Source organism: Pan troglodytes, chromosome 5 (assembly GCF_028858775.2).
Source record: "Pan troglodytes isolate AG18354 chromosome 5, NHGRI_mPanTro3-v2.0_pri, whole genome shotgun sequence".
Lineage (NCBI taxonomy): Eukaryota > Metazoa > Chordata > Mammalia > Primates > Hominidae > Pan > Pan troglodytes.
Window position 1 is genome coordinate 160,239,135 of NC_072403.2, and position 22,192 is coordinate 160,261,326.

The 22,192-nt window shown below is 44.1% G+C and overlaps 1 protein-coding gene across 5 annotated transcripts in view; it reads left to right on the top strand.

Moving 5' to 3' along the window:
• SASH1 (SAM and SH3 domain containing 1) overlaps positions 1–22,192 on the top strand; it is a 283,948-nt gene that overhangs the window by 62,666 nt on the left and 199,090 nt on the right. Inside the window, exon 1 of one of the 5 annotated variants that reach the window (XM_024357455.3) lies at positions 10,203–10,691. The exons of 2 other annotated variants lie outside the window; for them this stretch is intronic. In XM_024357455.3, the coding sequence (XP_024213223.2) occupies positions 10,524–10,691 (168 nt within the window). In that variant the 5' untranslated portion in view covers positions 10,203–10,523. Of the gene's footprint in view, positions 1–10,202; positions 10,692–22,192 lie in introns of those variants that run through there. 2 more of the 5 variants (XM_518791.8, XM_024357456.3) reach the window with 2 other exon arrangements.

The following is a 22,192-nucleotide window of genomic DNA, read 5'->3' on the forward strand; positions in this document are numbered from 1 at the left end:
AATGGTGTGGATTTGTGATGGGGAAAATGTTTTAACATATCAGTCTTTCCTTCAAGTCAGTTCCCCCAAGGCATTGTGGAATGCCCCATGTAGGAGTGCCAGAAAGGATTGCTGACTGTAGGCAAAAATTAAATGAGCTTATATACTTTCATTGCTCAATTTCAGCAGCAGGCACTATGGTAAAAAATAAATTGGACTATTTATAATCTTTCAGATTTAATCTCTGCTATAAGCAGAAAATGTGTTGTTGTCGTCTGTAACAAATAACAAGTATTTAAATGAATCTGTGTTCCTAAAACATATGCTATTCTAAGGGAGAATGCATTTTAATTTCAATATTTAATTGTCTGCCCTTTAAAACCAAGTATCTCAAATCCAACAGAGCTTTAAAAAAAAAAGGATACAACCAAATATCTCCAAATACCTGATTTCTTCATTCACTTGTCTCATGGTAAGTTAGTTATTTTGCCAGTGAGTTTTTAAAAATAATCTACTGGCTGGGTGCGGTGGCTCATGCATGTAATTCCAGCACTTTGGGAGGCTGAGGCGGGCGGATCACCGAGGTCAGGAGTTCGAGACCAGCCAGACCAACATGGTAAAACCCCATCTCTACTAAAAATACAAAAAATTAGCTGGGCTTGGTGGCGTGCACCTGTAATCCCAACTACTTAAGACACTGAGGCAGGAGAATCCCTTGAACCCGGGAGGTGGAGGTTGCGGTGAGCCGAGATCGTGGCACTGTACTCCAGGCTAGGCAACAGAGCAAGACTCCATCTCAAAAAATACATGAAGAAATAAAAATAAAAACAATCTGCTGGTATAGATTTTTTAATACACTGTATCCTATTTTAAAACTTCACATTTCCTCAGCTCCTCTTCCTTACTCTGACATACCTATAGTCTGCAAGGGCTTTCAAATTTGAGCACTAGTCACTATCCTCTGGGGAGCTTGTTAAAAAACAGATTGCTTGCTTTAGCCCAAGGAGTTCGAGACCAGCCTGGGCAACATAGGGAGACTCTGTGTCTACAAATAATAATAATAATAATAATAAAATTAGCCAGGCATGGTAGTGCATGCCTGTAGTTCCAGCTACTTGGGAGGCTAAGGTGGGAGGATCCCTTGAGCCCAGGTGTTCAAGCCACTGCACTCCAGACTGGGTGACAGAGGGAGACCCTTCCTGAAACAAACAAAAAATCAAAAAACAAATTGGTGGTACCACTCCCAGAGTGACTCAGTAGAAGGCTTGAGGTGGGTCCGGGAAATTTGCATTTGTAACAAATTCCTTGGTGATGCTAATGATTGAGTTGTGGGTGTGTACTTTGAGAAGCACTGCTCTAGATAAAATATTGTTGTCGCTGTTGTTGTTGTTGAGATGGAGTCTTACTCTGTCGCCCAGGCTGGAGTGCAATGGCGCGGTCTCGGCTCACCACAACCTCTGCCTGCCGGGTTTAAGCGGTTCTCCTGCCTCAGCCTCCCAAGTAGCTGGGATTACAGGCATGCGCCACCACACCTGGCTAATTTTGTATTTTTAGTAGAGATGGGGTTTCTCCATGTTGGTCAGGCTGGTCTCAAACTCCCGACCTCAGGTGATCTGCCACTGCACCCAGCTAGATAAAATATCCTTCTTTTTTAGACAGAGTCACGCTGTGTCGCCCAGGCTGGAGTGCAGTGGCGTGATCTCGGCTCACTGCAAGCTCTGCCTCTTGGGTTCAAGCAATTCTCCTGCCTCAACCTCTCAAGTAGCTGGGACTATAGGCGCCCACCACCACGACTGGCTAATTTTTTGTGTTTTTAGTAGAGACGGGGGTTCACCGTGTTAGCCAGGATGGTCTCGATCTGCTGACCTCGTGATCTGCCTGCCTCAGCCTCCCAAAGTGCTGGGATTACAGGTGTGAGCCACCTGCAATAAAATATCTTAAGAGATGATAGCAGTGTGGTCTCCAGTGGTGGTAATGGAGGTGAAGGGAAGTGGATGACTTTGGCCTAATTTAAGAATTCGAGGCCAGGTGCAGTGGCTCACACCTGTAATCCCAGCACTTCGGGAGGCCGAGGCAGGCGGATCACCTGAGGTCAGGACTTCGAGACCAGCCTGGCCAACATGGTGAAACCCCATCTCTACTAAAAATACAAAAATTAGCCAGGTGTGGTGGCACGCGCCTGTAATCCTAGCTACTGGGGAGGCTGAGGCAGGAGAATCACTTGAACCCGGGAAGCAGAGGTTGCAGTGAGCCGAGATCGCACCACCGTACTCCAGCCTGGGCAACAGAGCAACACTCCATCTCAGGAAAAAAAAAATTAGCCAGGTATGGTAGCGGGCACCTGTAATTCCAGCTACTCAGGAGGCTGAGGTAGGGAGAATCACTTGAACCCAGGAGGCAGAGTTGCAGTGAGCCGAGATCACACCACTGCACTCCAGCCTGGGCAACAGAGTGAGACTCCATCTCAAAAAAAAAAAAAAGAAAAGAAAAAAAGAATTTGAGGCCGGGCGTGGTAGCTCACACTTGTAATCCCAGCACTATGGGAGGCTGAGGCAGGTGGATCACCTGAGGTCGGGAGTTTGAGACCAGCCTGGCCAACATGGTGAAACCCTGTCTGTACTAAAAATACAAACATTAGCCAGGTGTGGTGGCATGTGCCTGTAATCCTAGCTACTTGCGAGGCTGAGGCAGGAGAATCATTTGAACCCGGGAAGCAGAGGTTGCAGTGAGCTGAGATCGCACCACTGCACTCCAGCTTGGGCAACAGAGCAAGACTCTGTCTCAGGACAAAAAAAAAAAAAAAATTAGCCGGGCATGGTAGGGGTCACCTGTAATTCCTGCTACTCAGGAGGCTGAGGCAGGGGAATTGCTTGAACCCGGGAGGTGGAGGTTGCAGTGAGCCGAGATCGCGCCATTGCACTCCAGCCTGGGCAACAGCGTTAGACTCTGTCTCAAAAAAAAAAAAAAAAAAAAAAGAATTCAAATCAGCAGGGCTTATCTGTGGTTTAGATCACAGTGATGGTGAGGGAAGGGAAGGATGAAGTTGGTAGTTTGAATAAATGAATGGATATATCCGAAGACTGAAGCAAGAAAGGAGCAGGGAGGGAGGGTTAGATCATGGTGGGAAATCATAAATTCCATTTGAGGAATGTTAAAGTTTCACTGAAATACATCTGAACCTCAGCTCAATGCCTGGCAGAGAGTAGGTTTTCCATAAATGATGACAGCGATGGTTACTGCTGCTGTAAATACCTTTACTATGAAAACTGAAGCATCCTAACCACCCCGCCCCACCCGAGGTAAACTCCCAGCTCCATTACTCAGCAATGGCATTCCAGAGCTAGAGTTGACTCCTCTTCATGATCACAGAGACGGAGGTATGAACAAGGAAATTTCCTATTTATAGATACAGCCTCATTGGATGAGTGGTAGGGGAAGGAAAAACAAAAAGAGGGTAAAAAGAGAAAGGTTATAATGATGAATTATAATTTATCAAGGTGCCTGTGTCATCACAGATAACCTCACAACTGTATCAAATAAGTGGAATTTTCCCATTTCACAGATAAGATAAACAACTCGCCCAATATAGGAACTTGAGTAAAAATGGAAAACCTAGCTTTGTCTTGACCTCATTACATTTGTGCTTTCTATTATGAAACTGCATCTTTTTTTTTTTTTTTTTTTTTTTTGAGACAGAGTCTCACCCAGGCTGGAGTGCAGTGGCAAGATCTCGGCTCACTGCGAGCTCTACCTACCTGGTTCAAGAGATTCTCCTGCCTCAGCCTCCCGAGTAGCTGGGATTACAGGTGCCTGCCTCCACGCCCATTAAATTTTTTTGTATTTTTAGTAGAAACGGGGTTTTACCATGTTGGCCAGGCTGGTCTCAAACTCCCGACCTCAGGTGATCCGCCCGCCTCAGCCTCCCAAAATGCTGGGATTACAGGCGTGAGCCACCATGCCCGGCCCTGAAACTATATCTTTACTGCTGCTAAAGAGGTAAATGGGGGCACAATAAACATTTTAATAGAGTTTATTTGAGCAAACAACATTTCATGGACTTGACAGCTCTAAATCAGAAGTGGTTCAGGAACTCCACCAAGGGAATCTATGGGGAGGCTTTTATAAGACAGAAACAGAGGTAAAGCAAAGCAAACATTTGATTGGATATAATTACACAATTGCCTTATTTGACTGATCTCCTATGAAAGTTCCTAATTATGAAAGTTTGTTGGCTACCTCTGATTGGTTGAGCTTAAGTTCTGTTTTTCTGTAATACAGGCATTTGTAAGAGTTAGCTCAAGTTAAGTTTTCCTTAGGTTTGCAAATCAAGAAAGGTTGAGTTCACTAAGTGGTTTTGTCTTCGCAGGGATTCTGCAGGCCTGATCTCTATTTTACCTTACTTTAACCCTGCCCAGCGGAAAACTAATTACGTTTCGTATGTTGACATAATGACCTAAATAGGCTGTACCTATACTCTAAATACCCCACAACTTGTAGACTAATGGCTTTTAAACTTTTGTAATTCTGGCCCACAGTTAAGAACAAGTTTTTGTTTTGTTTTGTTTGGGACAGAGTCTCGCTCTGTTGCCAGGCTGCAGTGCAATGGCGCAATCTCGGCTCAATGCAACCTCCGCCTCTCGGGCTAAAGTGATCCTCCAGCCTCAGCCTCCCGTAGCTGGGACCACAGGTGCCCACCACTACATCCAGCTAATTTTTTTTTTTTTTTTTTTTGAGATGGAGTCTCGCTCTGTCACCCAGGCTGCAGTGCAATGACGCAATCTCGGCTCACTGCAAGCTCCGCCTCCCAGGTTCATGCCATTCTTCTGCCTCAGCCTCCCGAATAGCTGGGACTACAGGCGCCCGCCACCACGCCTGGCAAATTTTTTTGTATTTTTAGAGATGGGGTTTCACCACGTTAGCCAGGATGGTCTCGATCTCCTGACCTCGTGATCCGCCCACCTCGGCCTCCCAAAGTGGTGGGATTACAGACGTGAGCCACCATGCCTGGCCCTTAATTTTTGTATTTTTTATAGAGACGAGGTTCACCATGTTGGCCAGACTGGTCTTGAACTCCTGAGCTCAGGTGATCCGCCTGCCTGGGCCTCTCAAAGTGCCGGGATTACAGACGTGAGCCACTGTGCCTGGCCCTAAGAACAAGTTTTTACAAAGCAAGCCAGTGTAAACATTTATCTGTACGTACGTGTGTATATGTATATATGTGTTGTATACTTATCTGTGCAACAATATGATGGAGACTAATTTCCAATAAATAACAGAGATTGCTACATTATCAATATTCTTAATGAATGCATTACGGTGATAGTTTTCACTCATTTGTGACAACAAATGTTTATTATGAGCCACAGAATTGATTCGGTAATCAACTTTTGCGTCTCTACTAGAAGTCTAGAAAAATCTTCTACGTCACTTTCCTTGGAATTCACTCACCCACAGAAGGACGATTTCAATGAATTGGATGAGATTCCTGATGGTAAGAGAAAAAGGGGAGTAGGATTCTGGTATACCCATCTTCAATGGAATATCTACACTTCCCTGCCTTGAAGAACTTTGTGGGAATCAAATGGAGTATGATACAGATGAGAAGACTTTTAAAATAATCAGTTTGGGTCTGGTGCAGTGGCTCACGCCTGTAATCCCACCACTTTGGGAGGCCAAGGTGGGCGGATCACTTGGGGTCAGGAGTTCGAGACCAGCCTGGCCAACATGGTGAAATCTCGTCTCTACTAAAAATACAAAAATTAGCCTGTCGTGGTGGCACACGCCTGTAATCCTAGCTACTTGGGAGACTGAGGCACAAGAATCACTTGAACCCGGGAGACAGAGGTTGCAGTGAGCCAAGATCACGCCACTGCACTACATCCTGGGCAACAGAGTGAGACTCCATCTCAAAAAAAAAAAAAAAGATGATAATATAAATCAGTTTGTTCTTACTTTGATTCTGCCCCATGTAGCTGTGTTCACTTGGACTCATCATTCAAGTTCTCTGGAGCCTACTTCCTCATCTGTAAAATGAAGGATTTGACCTAGATCTTTTTCGAGGCCCTTTTCCATTTCCATGAGGTAGAATTCTAATATAAAACGTTCTTGGTAAATGATATCCTATATGACTCTGAAGTTGTGATGATGATGATGATGGTGATTTCTTTATAAGGAAAGGACAACTTTGTTAAAAAGCCCCTGAAGGGCCAGGAGCCTTGGCTCATCTCTGTAATCCCAGCACTTTGGGAGGCCGAGGCAGGTGGATCACCTGAGGTCAGGAGTTTGAGGCCAGCCTGGCCAACATGGTGAAACCCCATTTCTACTAAAAATCCAAAAATTAGCCGGGCATGGTGGCAGGCTCCTGTAGTCCCAGCTACTTGGGAGGATGAGGCAGGAGAATTGCTTGAACCCAGGAGGCGGAGATTGCAGTGAGCCGAAATCGGGCCACTGCACTCCAGCCTGGGCAATGAGCGAGACTCTGTCTTTAAAAAAAAAAAAAAAAAAAGAGAGAGAGAGAGATAAAAAGCCCCTGAAGGAAATTTTAGAAGAAAGGAGTGACAAGTGACATTAACTAAGAGAGAAAAGAGTCGTCAATCTTGGGAGTGGTAATCAGATCATGTTGAGTTAACACATGGAAATTGGTAAGCAGAAAGTAGCTGGGACTACAGGCCACATGCTGCCATGCCCAGCTAATTTTTGTATTTCTAGTAGAGACGAGGTTTCACCATGTTGGCCAGGATGGTCTCAAACTGCTGACCTCAGATGATCCTTCTGCCTCGGCCTCCCAAAGTGCTGGGATTACAGGAATGAGTAACCATGCCTGGCCTCAAATTTCACATTCTATGTATAGGCATCAACATTTCTCCCAAAACATTATCTCATTTCCCTATCCATTGATTAAGAAGCACCAGGAAAAACAGCTTAAATATCTAGAATAGGTTGATTTCTATAAGTGCCAAAATGCTGGCTAAGGTTTAATTATATGTGTGTGTATATATATAGATATATAATTATAAATATAGATATCTATATAAATATCTATATAGATGTATTTTTTGAGATGGAGTCTCACTCTGTCGTCCAGGCTGAGTGCAGTGGCTCACTGCAACCTCCACTTCCCAGGTTTAAGCGATTCTCCTGCCTCAGCCTCCCAGGTAGCTGGGACTACAGGTGTGTGCCACCATGCCTGGCTAAGTTTTATATTTTTAGTAGAGATGGGGTTTTGTCATGTTGGCCAGGCTGGTCTCGAACTCCTGGCCTCAAGTGAAGTGCCTGCCTCAGTCTCCCAAAGTGCTGAGATTACAGGCGTGAGCCACCATGCCCGGCCCGTTTAATTACACTGATGCGGGTATGTGTTGTCACTAAACTGTACGTGTCTTTAGATGACCCTGAAACATATTATAACCTGTGAAGAAGCAGGTGGCCATTAGTATGGCCTTGCCTCATCTTGGATGGGGAAACTAGCACCAGGTCAAATGCTTTGCCCCAGGTCATCTGATGAGTCAAGAAGAAAATGATTCTGGATTGGTGCTGGAGAGTCAGGCTTCATCCTAACCCCAGCCCCCACTGCCCGGCTTGCCTGGCTCCTTGCTGAGTTATTTGCTGGAAAGTGTTTATGTAGAGAACAGGCTGCCCCTTGGAAGCAGCACAGTCCTCTGCATCTTCTTAAATTTAAGAAAGTACCAGGCCAGGCACGGTGGCTCATGCCTGTAATCCCAGCACTTTGGGAGGCTGAGGCGGGTGGATCATGAGGTCAGGAGTTCGAGACCAGCCTGACCAATATGGTGAAACCCCGTCCCTACTAAAAATACAAAAATTAGCCAGGCGTGGTGGTGCGTGCCTGTAATCCCAGCTACTCAGGAGGCTGAGGCAGGAGAATCGCTTGAACCTGGGAGGCAGAGGTTGCAGTGAACCAAGATGGTGCCACTGCACTCCAGCCTGGGCGACAGGGTGACAGAGCAAGACTCTGTCTCAAAAAAAAAAAAAAGTATCACGTGGTGAATAAATTCAAATTCTTAAATATACCAATACAGTCAACTGTAAAGGCTATTTATCTTTTCCTATCATTTACTTATATTTATCTGTTTATAGAAATGACAATTAAAAAAACCTCATCAGCCTTAACTGAATTTATTTTTATTCAAAATATCACAGAGCACGAGGGAGCCTTGAAAACCCATCTGGCCTAACTCCGGCATCAGCCTAGGAAAGCACAAGACCTGGCTGTACTGACTCATAGTTCAGTGCTCTTTCTACTTCAACACAATGCCTCAATGCTATTAAGGAGAAATTTAATAATTCTTTTGGTTTCCTTTCACAAACATTACGTCAGGGACTGTGCGCAGTGGCTCATGCCTATAATCCCAGCACTTGAGGAGACCAAGGAGGGAGGATCCCTTGAGTCCAGGAGTTTGAGACCACCTTGGGCAACAGCAAGAGATCATGTCTCTATAAAAAATTTTAAAAATTAGTCTGGTGCAGCGGTGTGCCTGTAGTCCCTGCTACTCAGGTGGTTGAGGCAGGAGGATTGCTTGAGCCCAGGAGTTCAAGGCCGCAGTGAGCTACGATTGCAGCACTGCACTGCCGGGGTGAGAGAGCAGGACCTTGTCTCTAAAAAAATTTTTCAGCATACTTTTTTTTTCTTTTTTTTTTTTGGAGACAGAAAGTCTTCCTCTGTCACCCAGGCTGGAGTGCAGCGGCAGGACCTCACTGTAACCTTCGCCTCCTGGGTTCAAGCTATTCTCCTGCCTCAGCCTCCTGAGTAGCTGGGATTACAGGCATGCTCCAACACTCTTGCTATGTTTTTTTTTTTTTTTTTTTTGTATTTTTAGTAGAGACAGGGTTTTGCTGTGTTAACCAGGCTGTTCTCAAAATCCTGGCCTCAAGTGATTCGCCCGCCTCAGCCTCCCAAAGTGCTGGGATTACAGGCGCCAGCCCCGCACCCGCCAAAAACACACAAAAATTATCAGGGATTGTGTTTATAAATTTAGTTACTTTTGAAAATGTTTTTACATTTTGAACTTTCCTGTAAGGACTATTCACCCATTGCATTGATTGGTGCTCACAGCACTTAATACTTGAGCAAGGGGAATTCAAGGACATGCTCTTATCCCCTTTCAAGTGGACTCAGAAGGAAAACAAAACAAAACAAAACAAAACAAACAAACAAAAAAAACCCCACAATCAACAAGAAACAGGAGAGGCCTCAAAACAAGCAGGGCTCTCTCCCTGGGGCATCTCACTTTTTTTTTTTTCCTTTTAAACCACAAGGCCCTAACAGAGGAGCAAACTCCATGTGGTTTCTTAACTGTTTCAAAAGTGATCAATCACCAAATCGAATGTGACGTGCATTGTCACCTTCCAAGGAAAACTGAGTAGTTTTGAAAGATAGAATCACAAAAGGGAAAATCACCTCTCCAGGGCTAGTTCCCTTATAAAATAAATCCGTCCTGGGGCTTCCCCTTGGAAAAACACACACAGGGCCCCAAGTGTGTGTAGGCTGACTGGCTACACAATCATTTGAATTTAGTTTCGAAAATAGCCCTTCCCTGTGTCCCTAATGTAAAGGAATAATTAAAACCCAAAGCGCATTTCCCTTAATTAGCCGAAAGCCCTAGCAATGCATGGCATTGTGGGCATTCAGGAGCCAAAATGCCCCCACTCATAAAAAATGATCCAAACAATGGCTCGTGCCCAAGCTTTCACACTTGTTTTGCAGAGAAGTCTTCGCTGGCAGAGGCAGGATTGTAATTCCTTGGGTCGCTTGACTTCACGAGGGGCGAGGTATGCATTGTAGCGACACGGACTACTTGTGAAGCCTTTGGGCGGGAGTCGCTTAAAGATTAACTTTCTCGGGTTTCCGTGACCAAAAGCGTTTCCGTGAATAGCGTGATTGGAAACTTGTGCGGGCCGGAGACCGCGGCGCGGCTGCTCTTTCAACAGGCGATTTGTTCTCCTGTCCGAGGCTCATTTCCATGCAAAGAGCCTGACATCAGAGCACCTTTTGTTGCTAAACGCTTTCTTTAGCCTCGAGGGAGAGAGTCATGTGGAGCTGGAAGAGCTCATTTTGAAGAGAGGGGTCCCGGGGAGCTCCCTCCAAGATCTAGAGGCTCCGCGGCCACCCCTGCCGGGTCCTGCCAAGACTTGCTAGAAGGAACGAGTCGCGTGCCTTAGTTAGTTGGTTCCCGTCACAGGAAGAAACGCCTTTGCAGTGGGTTTAATTGCTTCTGGGCCGAGCGAATTCCCCGCCGTACAACTCAGTGGTGCGGACTTTGCCTCCTGCTACCCTGTTGCTGCGCCGAGCGGGGTGGGAAAGTTTCTGGAGTTGTCAGTCGCGCAGCCCGTGGCCACCTAGACCCGAGGTGCGGGCGCCTGCGAAGGGCCCCCGCGGGGTGGCCGGGGCCGCCGGGGCATGCAGCGCGGGGGCGCGGCTCGGTGACGCCGCGGGCGGGGACCCGGCATCCGGGCAGGCTGCGCGCGGGTGCGGGGCGAGGGCGCGGGCGCCGCGGGGACTGGGACGCACGGCCCGCGCGCGGGACACGGCCATGGAGGACGCGGGAGCAGCTGGCCCGGGGCCGGAGCCGGAGCCCGAGCCCGAGCCGGAGCCCGAGCCCGAGCCTGAGCCCGCGCCGGAGCCAGAACCGGAGCCCAAGCCGGGTGCTGGTACATCCGAAGCGTTCTCCCGACTCTGGACCGACGTGATGGGTATCCTGGTAAGTTACCTGGGGAGGGGGCGGCGCAGGAAGTACAGTTCTCAGCAGCCCCTCTGAAACCGGGGGCTCCCTTCTCGCCCACCCACTGGGCAACCCACTCCGCAGAGGCGTCCTTCTCTGGCTCTAGTTCTTAGGGGGCTAAATACACACAGTATAGGATTTCAAACCCTAATTAAAAAATAACCAGCCACAGGTTCCGTCAAAAGGTGTTTTTTAAACAATCGGGTATGATATTCAACAGTTTAATCTGGGACACCTGCTGACATGTTGGTGTGGAAAAGGCGAGAAAGAGGCCTTCAAAAAGTAGATGCAAATAAATATTTGGTTGGTGCTGGATTAGGGAAAAGGCTGATGTTACTGATGTTTATCTCTTCACCATTTGTTGTGTGACCACAAGAGGGAAAACAAACATTTCCTTACTCAGAACTGCCAAAATGTTTGCCTACTTTGTTTTGCAGTTTTTCAATTTGTGGAGTTACAGGATATTTGTTTTATATGTTTGGGGCTAAAACAATAGGACTTATTTTGCTAAATCTGTGCTGTCATGTATTTTGAAATGTCCAGTGACTAAAAGCGCCCCTGGATTTGGCATAGTCTCTGGGAAGCAGTTCTTCTGTATGGAGGGTGAAGTTTTAACCTGCTCAGGGTTGAATACCTTGGGGAAGTAATAGATTTGCTTTGGTGGAGTTGTAGTTAGGCAGGTAGACTGGAATCAGATGGGCGAGGGTTATTACAGTCAGACATCTTAATCCATACATAAAAGACAACTTTAGTTTAAAGACTTGGAATGGCCAGATGTGCAGATTATCAGAAAAGTCTCTAGATTTGCTTTGAGATCTTATATTTTTTGAGTGGGAGGAGATGGAGTGAAAGAAGTTCTTCTTTGGGAATGATAAACCGTGTACAGTTTTTAGCACAGTGATTAAACTCTTGGGCTTCAAAGTAAGTTATACTAGGTCAAATGCCAGCTCTCCAATTGACTGTTTACATGATCTTGGCCAAGTCATTCAACCTCTCTGATCCTCAGTTTCATCACCTGAAAATTGAAGAAAAGAAGACTTGCTTCTTGGGGTTTCTGAGATTTAGCTGGGTTGATGTGTGTATCAAGTACTCAGCAGACTGTATAGCATATAGCAGAGGCTCAGTAAGTGTAGCTGTCTTTCAGGTTTTATTTGTTTCCTGCAAAGTCTCCTGTCTCTTCCTTCTAGACATCCTAAAAGCCCAGTTACTCCATTTTCAGGTGACCATTGGTATTTATGATTCTTACTATACAGAGAACCAGCGAGCATTGGTTAAAGATTTCTATCTGCTCTTGTCACTCTCCAGTATTGAAAAATGTATATAAATATGCATGCAATGTATATTTACATACTATATATAGCACACGTATATAATAAACCTAAATCTAATATATATTTTAGATTTAAAAGGTTTTGTTTTTGCATTTTCTGAAGTATACAGATGAATATGATCCTTGACTGAAGTTCCAGAAAACCTAATGGACATTTTAAAGTTGTGATAAACTTTTTCTTTCTTTTTTTTTTTTTTTGAGACGAAGTCTTGCTCCGTTGCCCAGGCTGGGGTGCAGTGGCACGAGCTCAGCTCACTGCAACCTCCGCCTCCTGAGTTCAAGCAATTTTCCTGCCTCAGCCTGCTGAGTAGCTGGGATTACAGGCGCGCAACACCACACCTGGCTGATTTTTGTATTTTTAGTAGAGACGGGGTTTCACCATGTTAGCCAGGCTGGTCTCGAACTCCTGACCTTGTGATCCGCCCACCTCGGCCTCCCAAAGTGCTGGGATTACAGGCGTGAGCCACCGCGCCCGGCCGATAGACTGTTTTTAAGTTATCTTGTTATTTCTTGTCTAGATCCAGTTCTAAGTTTTCAGTCACTGAGGAAATTGGTTTGATAATATCCCATTGTATCCCTTACTCTAGGGCGTTGGGCTGGGGGCGGGGAGGATTGGGGGCCTGTTTAAATGAAACTTGGGCTGAGGGTTCTTTTGGGGAAGAGGGTTGGCCAGTGGCATTTTCTGCAGATTTGCTTTCCCTTCCCTGGCAGATTCCGGCACTGTTGGGTCAGTTGTAGTGGAGTGTTCTTTGGCTGAGTTAAAAGATGGGGTGGGGCTTCAGAAGCTCAAACCTGCTATTGAAAGGGCAGATGCAGGAGCAAAGAAAATATGTACTTCAGCTAATTATTCAGGATCAGGCTGGGAAGAACGTAAAGCCTGTCCCAGACAGGTTGTGTTTGCTCATGTTTTCCTCTTGTTTATCTGGGGTAAACAGGCATGGAGATTGTTCCTTAGTAAATTCAGAGGAAGACATGGCTTACTGCTCCTTTGTAGATGTCTTGCAGGGAGACACCAGGCTAAAAGGGAGGGAAAGCTGTTATCCAAGTGTTTATACAAACTGAGTCTTTGGGGAAATACATCAAGACACAAAATTAACAGTTGACTTTATTCTCACTGAAACAAGAGACACCATTTCCTTCCTTTTTTACTTAAAATATGAGATTTTGCAATCATCTATCAATCTAGACAGGTGAAGTGACTTGGCCAATGGCACATACCATGTCAGTGACAATGTTAGACTTGTCCCCGGTCGCTGGCCCCTCCAGTAGGGATCCTGATGTCATGACGCTCCATAGTTAACTCTCAGATGAATTCAGTAGAAATGTAGTTCAGTACATTTAGAAATCCTGTGTGTTTTAGGTAAAATGTGACTTACAAGATTCTTTTTCCGTACTGAACTTGAAGAGGACAGTAGAGGTAGTCGGGAAATTACACATCTGAACATTATCCTTAACAGATTTCAGACACAGTTCTACTTTACTTTTTCAGATTATTCTAATTGTGGAAATCAAACCACACAGCTTATCAATACTGTGTGTGGAACTTTGAAATGACAAAACTCACAGCTTAGTAAGTGAAAACATTTTTGGGTGAATGAGCACTATTGAGCAGTTGTCCCCCAGGGGATTTTGTTGGTTATAACCCAGTGAAAGTATTGCCCCAGAGTCATGGATCTCAGTAAATACAGGATGGTTGTTTGAGTTCATTAGGACACATTTTGCATTTAGATTAATTCAGTCCATGCACAGTTAAGCACCAAATAGTTGCTTTCAGATAATTGTTAACAAAGTGCTCATTTAGAAAAGAAATAATAGTATAATTTACGGCATGAAAATGTTTGAGCAGTGCTAGAATAAATAAATGCTAATAAGTGAATATATAAATGGATATAGAATTAAGAGAAAACCAGCTTGCAAAAAAAAAAAAAATTAACTAGATTGTGAGTGCCTGGAGGGCAGGGTCAGTGTCTTACTCATTTTTCTATCTCCAGTGCTCCTGACTTAACTGGGTGCTGAGAACATGGCTTCGTTGAAAGAAAAAGGGGAAAAGTATGTATTTCTTAAATGCAGGAGTCACATCAAAGCATTGTTCTGTCAAGACACATGTGCCTGCTGTAATATAATGGGGTACATTTATAAAGATGTGAATACATTCTGCTCTGGCCGAAACTACATTTTGGGCAGTTTCATCGTGCAAATTAAAATCCCGGTGCTTCCACTGGAAACTAATGGTAAATTGCAACATGTTTATAAGCCCCGAGCTATTAAACCTTGGCGTTCTTGTGAAATGTGCCATTCTGTTCACTAACACAACGACATGTGGTAGGCCAGGGTTTTCAAAGCATGTCACCTCTCCCTGTGACATGTGTAGACTTCTATTGAGAAGTGCAAAACTGAGTTAGAATCCTGTGGAATTTTACCCTTTTTTCTTTACTCCATAGTTGGCAGACACGGCATTCCTTTTTTTAGGTAGGGGAGGGAAGTTGTTTTTAAGAGCAGGAATTGCTAAGGTTGTTGATACAGTTAGGTGTGGTAGATCCTTTTTTCAGAACTGATTTATCCATTTGCTAAATTGTGATGGTTCTTCAGCTTCTGCCTACAGGATTTGAGGACTTCTAAGGCAAAGCCTTAGAAGCCTTTAAATCTACTTGTTAACTGGGAAGGGGGTTAGTAAGTGCCTATTGTTTGCAGGATCCTGCAAGATGCACCTCCCCCAAACCTGAAATTTCCTCTGTTTTTGCTCTATTTCTACAATTTACACCCATTTCCCAGCATGCCTAAAAAATATCCATTGTATAGAGATACTCCGAACCTTCCCCTACCCTAATTCCTGTGCAAGCTACAGAAAGGCAGGCATCAGTCCACAGAACTGTTATATTCATCCTATCTTACTATTTACTCCATTCCTAAAAAATTAACAAGAAAACCCCTAAAACAAACAAACAAAATGTCTCCCTCTTTTCCTTTGTTGTTTTAGGCCGAGTGTGGGGAGGGGAGATGTTAGTGAGATCCTGAGGGGGCTTTTAAAATGCTAACTCCTTTGAAAGCAGTTAATTTACATGTTCTCTTGGGAGGTGTCTTGAGTTGTGCCTATCAGCTAATGACTTAATTAATTTTACGTCTTGGAATTTGAGAGTCAAGCCCATTTCAAATATTCTGACTTCACCTTAATTTTATGATGTTCCTTTTAGCCCACTGAAGAAAGCCTTGTGGCCTCTCTACGTGGAGAAGTTGCAGGGTTATGTACTGGAAGGGATTGAAGCGCCCTTGGAAATGCACCCTCAACTCTCATTTAGAGAGAAGGGTTTGGAGGGCTTCCGGGTGGAAAAGACTTACTCAGGGTAACAGAGAGGAGGCAGAACTCAGGCGTCTGGATGTTCACTTCTTTGGCAAAGACTAAGTCAATGGCTTTCATAATTTTATTTATTAATTAATTAATTTATTTATTTATTTTTGAGAAGGAGTCTCACTCTGTCTCCCAGGCTGGAGTGCAGTGGTGCAATCTCCGGTCACTGCAACCTCTGCCTCCCGAGTTCAAGCGATTCTCCTGCCTCAGCCTCCCAAGTAGCTGGGATTACAGGCGTCTGCCACCACACCTGGCTAATTTTTGTATTTTTAGTAGAGACAGGGTTTAGGTTGGTCTCAAATCCCTGGCCACAAGTGATCCACCCACCTCGGTCTCCCAAAGTGCTGGGATTACAGGCGTGAGCCACTGCGCCTGGCCGGCTTTGATAATTTTGGTTGGGGTTGCCGAATCTTTTCCTGCTAAAGGAGACCCCTTAAGCTTAAGTGACCTTCTTCCATGATTCCCTTCTCCTGCCTTTCTGCCTTTATTTGCTGTTCTCTACCTTGTCTTTCTTTTGCTCAGCCATACAACCCTTCCCTCTGCCACCTGGCTTCTTACTGAGGTCCTTTGCATGCAGCTCTATGGGGACGGAGTGAGAGGCAGTGCTCCTGTGTAGAGTCCTGGGGCTGTGCTGGATCTTGCGCATACATTTCCTTACTTGATCCTTGTAGGAGGTGTGGTCAGTGAGTATTCTTGCCCTCATTTTACAGTTCAGATGTAAACGTCTGTGTCCTAAGTCATGCAGATAGTAGATGGGGAAGCTGAGAGTTGGATCATGTATTTCCCTGAAACTGAATTCCATTTGCAACTGTATATAGTTCATTCTTTCACACATCTTCTTCAGACGTTTATTGGCTGCTAATTTTTGTTTGTTTAAGCTATTGAGCTATTAGCGATACTTGCCCTTGACTTCTACAAAAGGTTAGTTTTGCTGCAAAAGCCTCAGCCCCACGGTCGCTGAGTACATACCCAACCTCACAGGGTGGTGGGCAGAGCGCCCCAAAGGCGGTAGGATCCCTTCACTCAGGATCAGCAACCCAGGAGCGTCTGGGCGGCCCCTATCAGACATACCTTTGGATTTGGGCCCTGAGGGATAAGTAGGAGTTCCCAGAGAGGTCTTTTCTAGTGAGAGGGATAAAAAGGAAGGTGCGAGGTGGGCCCTTCCCCACAGAGCAAAGAGGGACAAAGGTGGAAGGGCACAGATCTCCCAGATCTGGGTGCTGATGTTGCTGGATAAGGTTTGTGGGCACCGGTACAAGAGGCCATTGGGCATGGGACCTAATTGCGTCTGTGTTTTGGAAAAGTAACTTTTTTATTTCATTCTTTCTTTTCTTTTTTTTTTTTTTTTGAGTGAGTCAAACTCTGTTGCCCAGGCTGGAGTTACAGTGGCGCGATCTCGGCTCACTGCAACCCTCCACCTTCCAGGTTCAAGCGATTCTCCTGCCTCAGCCTCCCAAGTGGCTGGGATTACAGGCGTCCGCCACCATGCCCGGCTAATTTTTGTATTTTTAGTAGAAATGGGTTTTCACCATGTTGTCCAGGCTGGTCTTGAACTCCTGACCTAAGGTGATCTGCCTGCCTCGCCCTCCCAAAGTGCTGGGATTACAGGCGTGAGCCACGACGCCCGCCCGGCCAGAAAAGTAACTTTTGTAGGCGATGGGGTGGCAATGAGGTTGGAAGGAAGGAGACTACTTTAGTGACCCAGGCAGGGATAGTGAGAGCCCCAACCAGATGTTTCTGTGTCACGTCATTACCTGTCCTCTGGCTTCCTGAGGCCCAACACTTTGTACAGTCTCTAAAGTAATCAGGACTGCTCCATGGTAACTTTCTTTTGATAATTCTTTTATGCTCAAGAGTGGGCTGAGTTAATGCAAGACATTTTAGAGATGTCGTATGCCTTGTGATTTTCTTTCTTTCTTTTTTTTTTTTTTTGAGACGGAGTCTCGCTCTGTCGCCCAGGCTGGAGTACAGTGGTGTGATCTCGACTCGCTGCAAGCTCCTCCTCCTGGGTTCATGTCATTCTCCTGCCTCAGCCTCCTGCGCAGCTGGGACTACAGGCGCCTGCCACCACGCCCGGCTAATTTTTTGTATTTTTAGTAGAGACGGGGTTTCACCGTGTTAGCCAGGATGGTCTCGATCTCCTGACCTCGTGATCCACTCACCTTGGCCTCCCAAAGTGTTGGTATTACAGGTGTGAGCCACCGCGCCCGGCCGATTTTCTTTCTCTCTAAAGGAAAAGGCGGCCAGGCACAGCGCCTCACACCTGTAATCCCACTGCTTTGGGAGGCCAAGGCTGGAGGATCGCTTGAGGCCAGGAGTTAGACCAGCCTGGGTAACATAGCGAGACCTCATCTGTAATTCTTATTAAAGAAAAAAGAAAAAAGTATCTATCCATGTATATATGTACAAATATTTGTATACCTGTCTCTCTATACTGATAGAATGTGGTTCCTTAAAAGGGGGAATTATTATTTATAACAATATGCACACCACTGAAAGATCTTTAAATCATTCTTTTAAAAGCGAATTGTAGAGTACAGTGAAATAGTGGGAAATATGTAGTTCAATGCAAATTTATTCATTTGCAAATCCGTAGCTCAATTTTACAAAGGATGTAAGAGGAAAAACTATCGTTTATCTAATGTGTCCTTTTTAAGAGTGCTGTGGTGCTACTTGATTGTTTCCTGTCTAAGACTTGACTGTCATAATCCCACTGTAATAGACGATGTGCCTACCCGTGGTTGACACACATTCTTGGCATTAGTAAAAATGAAATTGGTCTCAAAAGAGTGAATCTAAATGGACAGAGACTGACTCTCACTATCAGTGATACCATTTAATACCTGTGAGTACAGACTGAGACTACAAGAAGTAACTAAACCTTCAGACTATTTTTGAGATAAAATGTATTTTTCGACTACATAAATTGTCATTTTTCAAATGATATGCTCATCTATTTATTAATTCACTTTTGTAAGAAGACCTGAAAATGGTAGGTCTGTTCCTCATTAGCTTTGCTCCTAGCCAGATGTTGAATGTCCCTTCTTTTGTTCTCTGAAGTGTTTCACTGGGCAGCATTAATTCTTTATGAGGAGAGATGCTTCATAGAGATAACCTATCTTGTATCTTTCCTGCCATGTCAAGTCATGTAATATAGACATCTCCATCCTGGAGACTGGGTATCCAGGCATTATGGTAACTCTGAGACTCAGAAGACAAACGCTTGAGAAAGGGCTAGTATTTCCTTTCTGCGATAGTAGTTTGTTTTTTTTTGTTTGTTTGTTTGTTTGTTTTTTTCTGAAAGGCTCTTCTATGGCTTTCAAGATGATTGGTGAAAATGGAAATATATTTGTATTTATGTTTGTTTTTCAAGATGATTGGTGAAAACGGAAATATATTTGTATTTATGTTTGCTCTTCAGACTAAGGTTCTCTGTGTTCACAGAGATACGTTGCAGTTCTCCTTGGGTGTCTGATGCAAGTTCCATTCATGGTTGATTTTGATGTTTCATTCACTATTTGCTAGTTTCCTTTTGCCGCAAGTAGTGAGTGAGGAAGTTTCCATGTGTCCACCCATCACTCTGCCTGGTTGTGGCTTCCTTCTTTCTCCTAACATGAGGTAGTAAGAAAGAAAATAAAAGCATTATAAGAATCACATGATTTTTAAGTAAAGAGCCATTGAGGAGCAGAATAAAAAATCTTGGGATATGCCCTGAGCCCTAGTTACTCCCTGCTTTTTTTTTTTGAACTGCCCTTAATCTAGTAGGACCTAGTTTCCTTTAAAATGTATCCTAAGCACCCTTGACTTTGTTGACTTTAATAATAATTTTGTATTGGTCTTGCTGTCAGCCAACAATTGTTTTTAACCTAGAGCTAAAACATGTTTATGTGTTTTTGTGTGTGTGTGCTTTAAAAATATAGTGTTTCAACATTAAATTATTTGTAGAGGAAAGGAATACTCTAGTTCAAGAATATGTATCTTTGCTATAGGAGTTTGTCTTTGTCTGTTTTCATAGGATTTTAAAGACCTCCTTTGTAAAATAAGCCATTAACAACTTTGTAGCATTCCTTGTTTGGAAATGCCCAGTCTTTAAAAAAAAAGTTTTGAAAGAGAAGAGTAACAACCTTAATCTGTGAGTTAAAACATTTAGAAACAAACAAACAAAAGTTAATTGAACATCTCTTAGAAAACTGATAGGTAGAATAGTAAAGTAGTTAAGAGCAAAGAAACTATTTTAGGTTGTTTGAGTTCAAATTGTGGCTTTAACCCTTACCGGACATGTGACCTGGGTGAGTTATTTAATTATTCTGTACCTCAGTTTCCTTATCTGTAAAATGAGGTTAACAGTCACCAACATCATTGGGTTCTCATGAGGATTATTTAAATAATGAGAACAAAGGCCAGGCTTGGTGGCTCACGCCTGTAATCCCAGCATTTTGGGAGGCCAAGGCGGTGGATCACCTGAAGTCAGGAGTTCGAGACCACCCTGGCCAACATAGTGAAACCCCATCTCTACCAAAAATACAAAAATTAGCCAGGCATAGTGGCAGGCGCCTGTAATCCCAGCTACTTAAGAGGCTGAGGCAGGAGGATTGCTTGAACCCAGGAGGTGGAGGTTGCAGTGAGCCAAGATCACACCACCGTACTCCAGCCTGGGAGACAGAGTGAGACTCCTTCTTATAAATAAATAAATAAATAAATAAATAGAACTGTGCATGACATACGATGAGCAGTTCATAAATGTGAGTTATTGGCTGGGTGCGGTGGCTCATGCCTGTAATTCCAGCACTTTGGGAGGCCGAGGCAGGTGGATCACCTGTCAGGAGTTCAAGACCGGCCTGGCCAACATGGCGAAACCCCACCTCTACTAAAAATACAAAAATTAGCCAGGTGTGGTAGTGGGCACTTGTAATCCCAGCTACTTGGGAGGCTGAGGCAGGGAGAATTGCTTGAACCTGGGAGGTGGAGGTTGCAGTGAGCTGAGATCGTGCTACTGTATGCCAGCCTGGGCGACAGAGCAAGTCTCTGTCTCCAAAGAAAAAAAAGTGAGTTATTATTAACTACTAACAATAGTTGAATCTCTTTATTTAGAATATGAATTAATATATCTTTATTTTAATCTTTTTAATTTTTTATTTTTTGTTTTTCAGAGGCAGGGTCTCCCTGTGTCACGCAGGCTGGAGTGCAGTGGTGTAATCAAGACTCACTGCTGCCTCGCCTCCCTGTGCTCAAGGGATTCATCTGCCTCAGCCTCCCAGTAGCTGAGACTATAGGCGTGCATTACCACGCTCAGCTTATTATATTTTTCTTATTTTTTCTAGCATTGGAGGGGTCTCTTTTTGTTGCACAGGCTGATCTTGAACTCTTGGCCTCAAGCAGTCCTCCCAACTTAACTTCCTAAAGTGATGGGATTACAAGTGTGAACCACTGCTTTACTAATTTTTCATTTTTAAATGAAGGGATGATGTTCTGATTCTACATGTTCAATTTAAGATTGATTTTTTTTTTTTTTTTTTTTTTTTTTGGACAGAGTCTTGCTGTCTCCCACGCTGGAGTGCAGTGGCGCGATCTCGGCTCACTGCAACCTCTGCCTCCCAGATTCAAATGATTCTCCTGCCTCAGCCTCCTGAGTAGCTGGGATTACAGGCATGCACCACCATACCTGGCTAATTTTTGTATTTTTAGTAGAGATGGGGTTTTGCCATGTTGGCCAGGCTGGTCTCGAACTCCTGACCTCAGGTGATCCACCTGCCTTGGCCTCCCAAAGTGCTGGGATTACAGGCGTGAGCCACCGCACCTGGCCAATTGATCTTAACTATTGATTTGATTGAGGTAATATGCCCTTTTTAATATGTAGCTTAAAAATAAGTACATAAATTGCTTCAAGGTATTAACCTTCAGTTTACATATTGAGAAATATGTGTTTAAAATATTTTCTATACTCACAAGAGAAAAAGGCTGTGTACAGTGGTTCACTCCTGTAATCCCAGTGCTTTGGGAGGCCAAGGCAGGAGAGTTGCTTGAGGCCAGGAGTTCAAGACTGGCCTGAGCAAGATGGAGAGACCACACCTCTACAAAAAAAATTTAAAAGAGTAACCAGGCATGGACCTGTAGTCCCAGCTACTTGGGAGGCTGAGTCAGGAGGATCCCTTGAGCCCATGAGGTCAAGGCTGCAGTGAGTTGTGATGGCACCATTGCACTTCAGCCTGGGTGATGGAGCAAGACATTGTGTCAAAACAAAGCAAAACAGAACAAAAAAGAGAGAAAATATGAATGCTTTTGAATAGCCAAGATTTTCTGAAAACAAGAAAATGCTTGTAAAAAAAGTATATTTTCTGTTTAAATGGTACCCACATTGCCATTTTTAGTTTTTTTATGTGTCTAAGTGGCACAATAATATAAGAGAGCTTTTGAATAGTTTACTTATTTAGAAACATGTAAAATATTAAAAGCATTCACTTATGATTTCATTTTTTGAGTGATGGATTCATGAATGTACTAAATTGGTTTTTATAATCCTGATTTTTTTGTGTTTTTTTTGTTTTGTTTTGTAGACTCTTTTCCCAGGGTTTCATTCAGTTAGCAGTTATTTTTTATGAGCTATTTTCTGCAAATCACTCATTCTGCGTCTTTGAGCTTTAATTAAGAGTCTTAGGTTTCCAGTCAAGAATTTATAAAGCCATCATATAACAATGGCCCCACCAGACTTATGAAAAACTTGACCACAGATTTCAGTGTGAATATTGCAGAAAGTGGGACTCACTGTGGTTTGAGGAAGAACTATAAGCCTGTAATGAATAAACC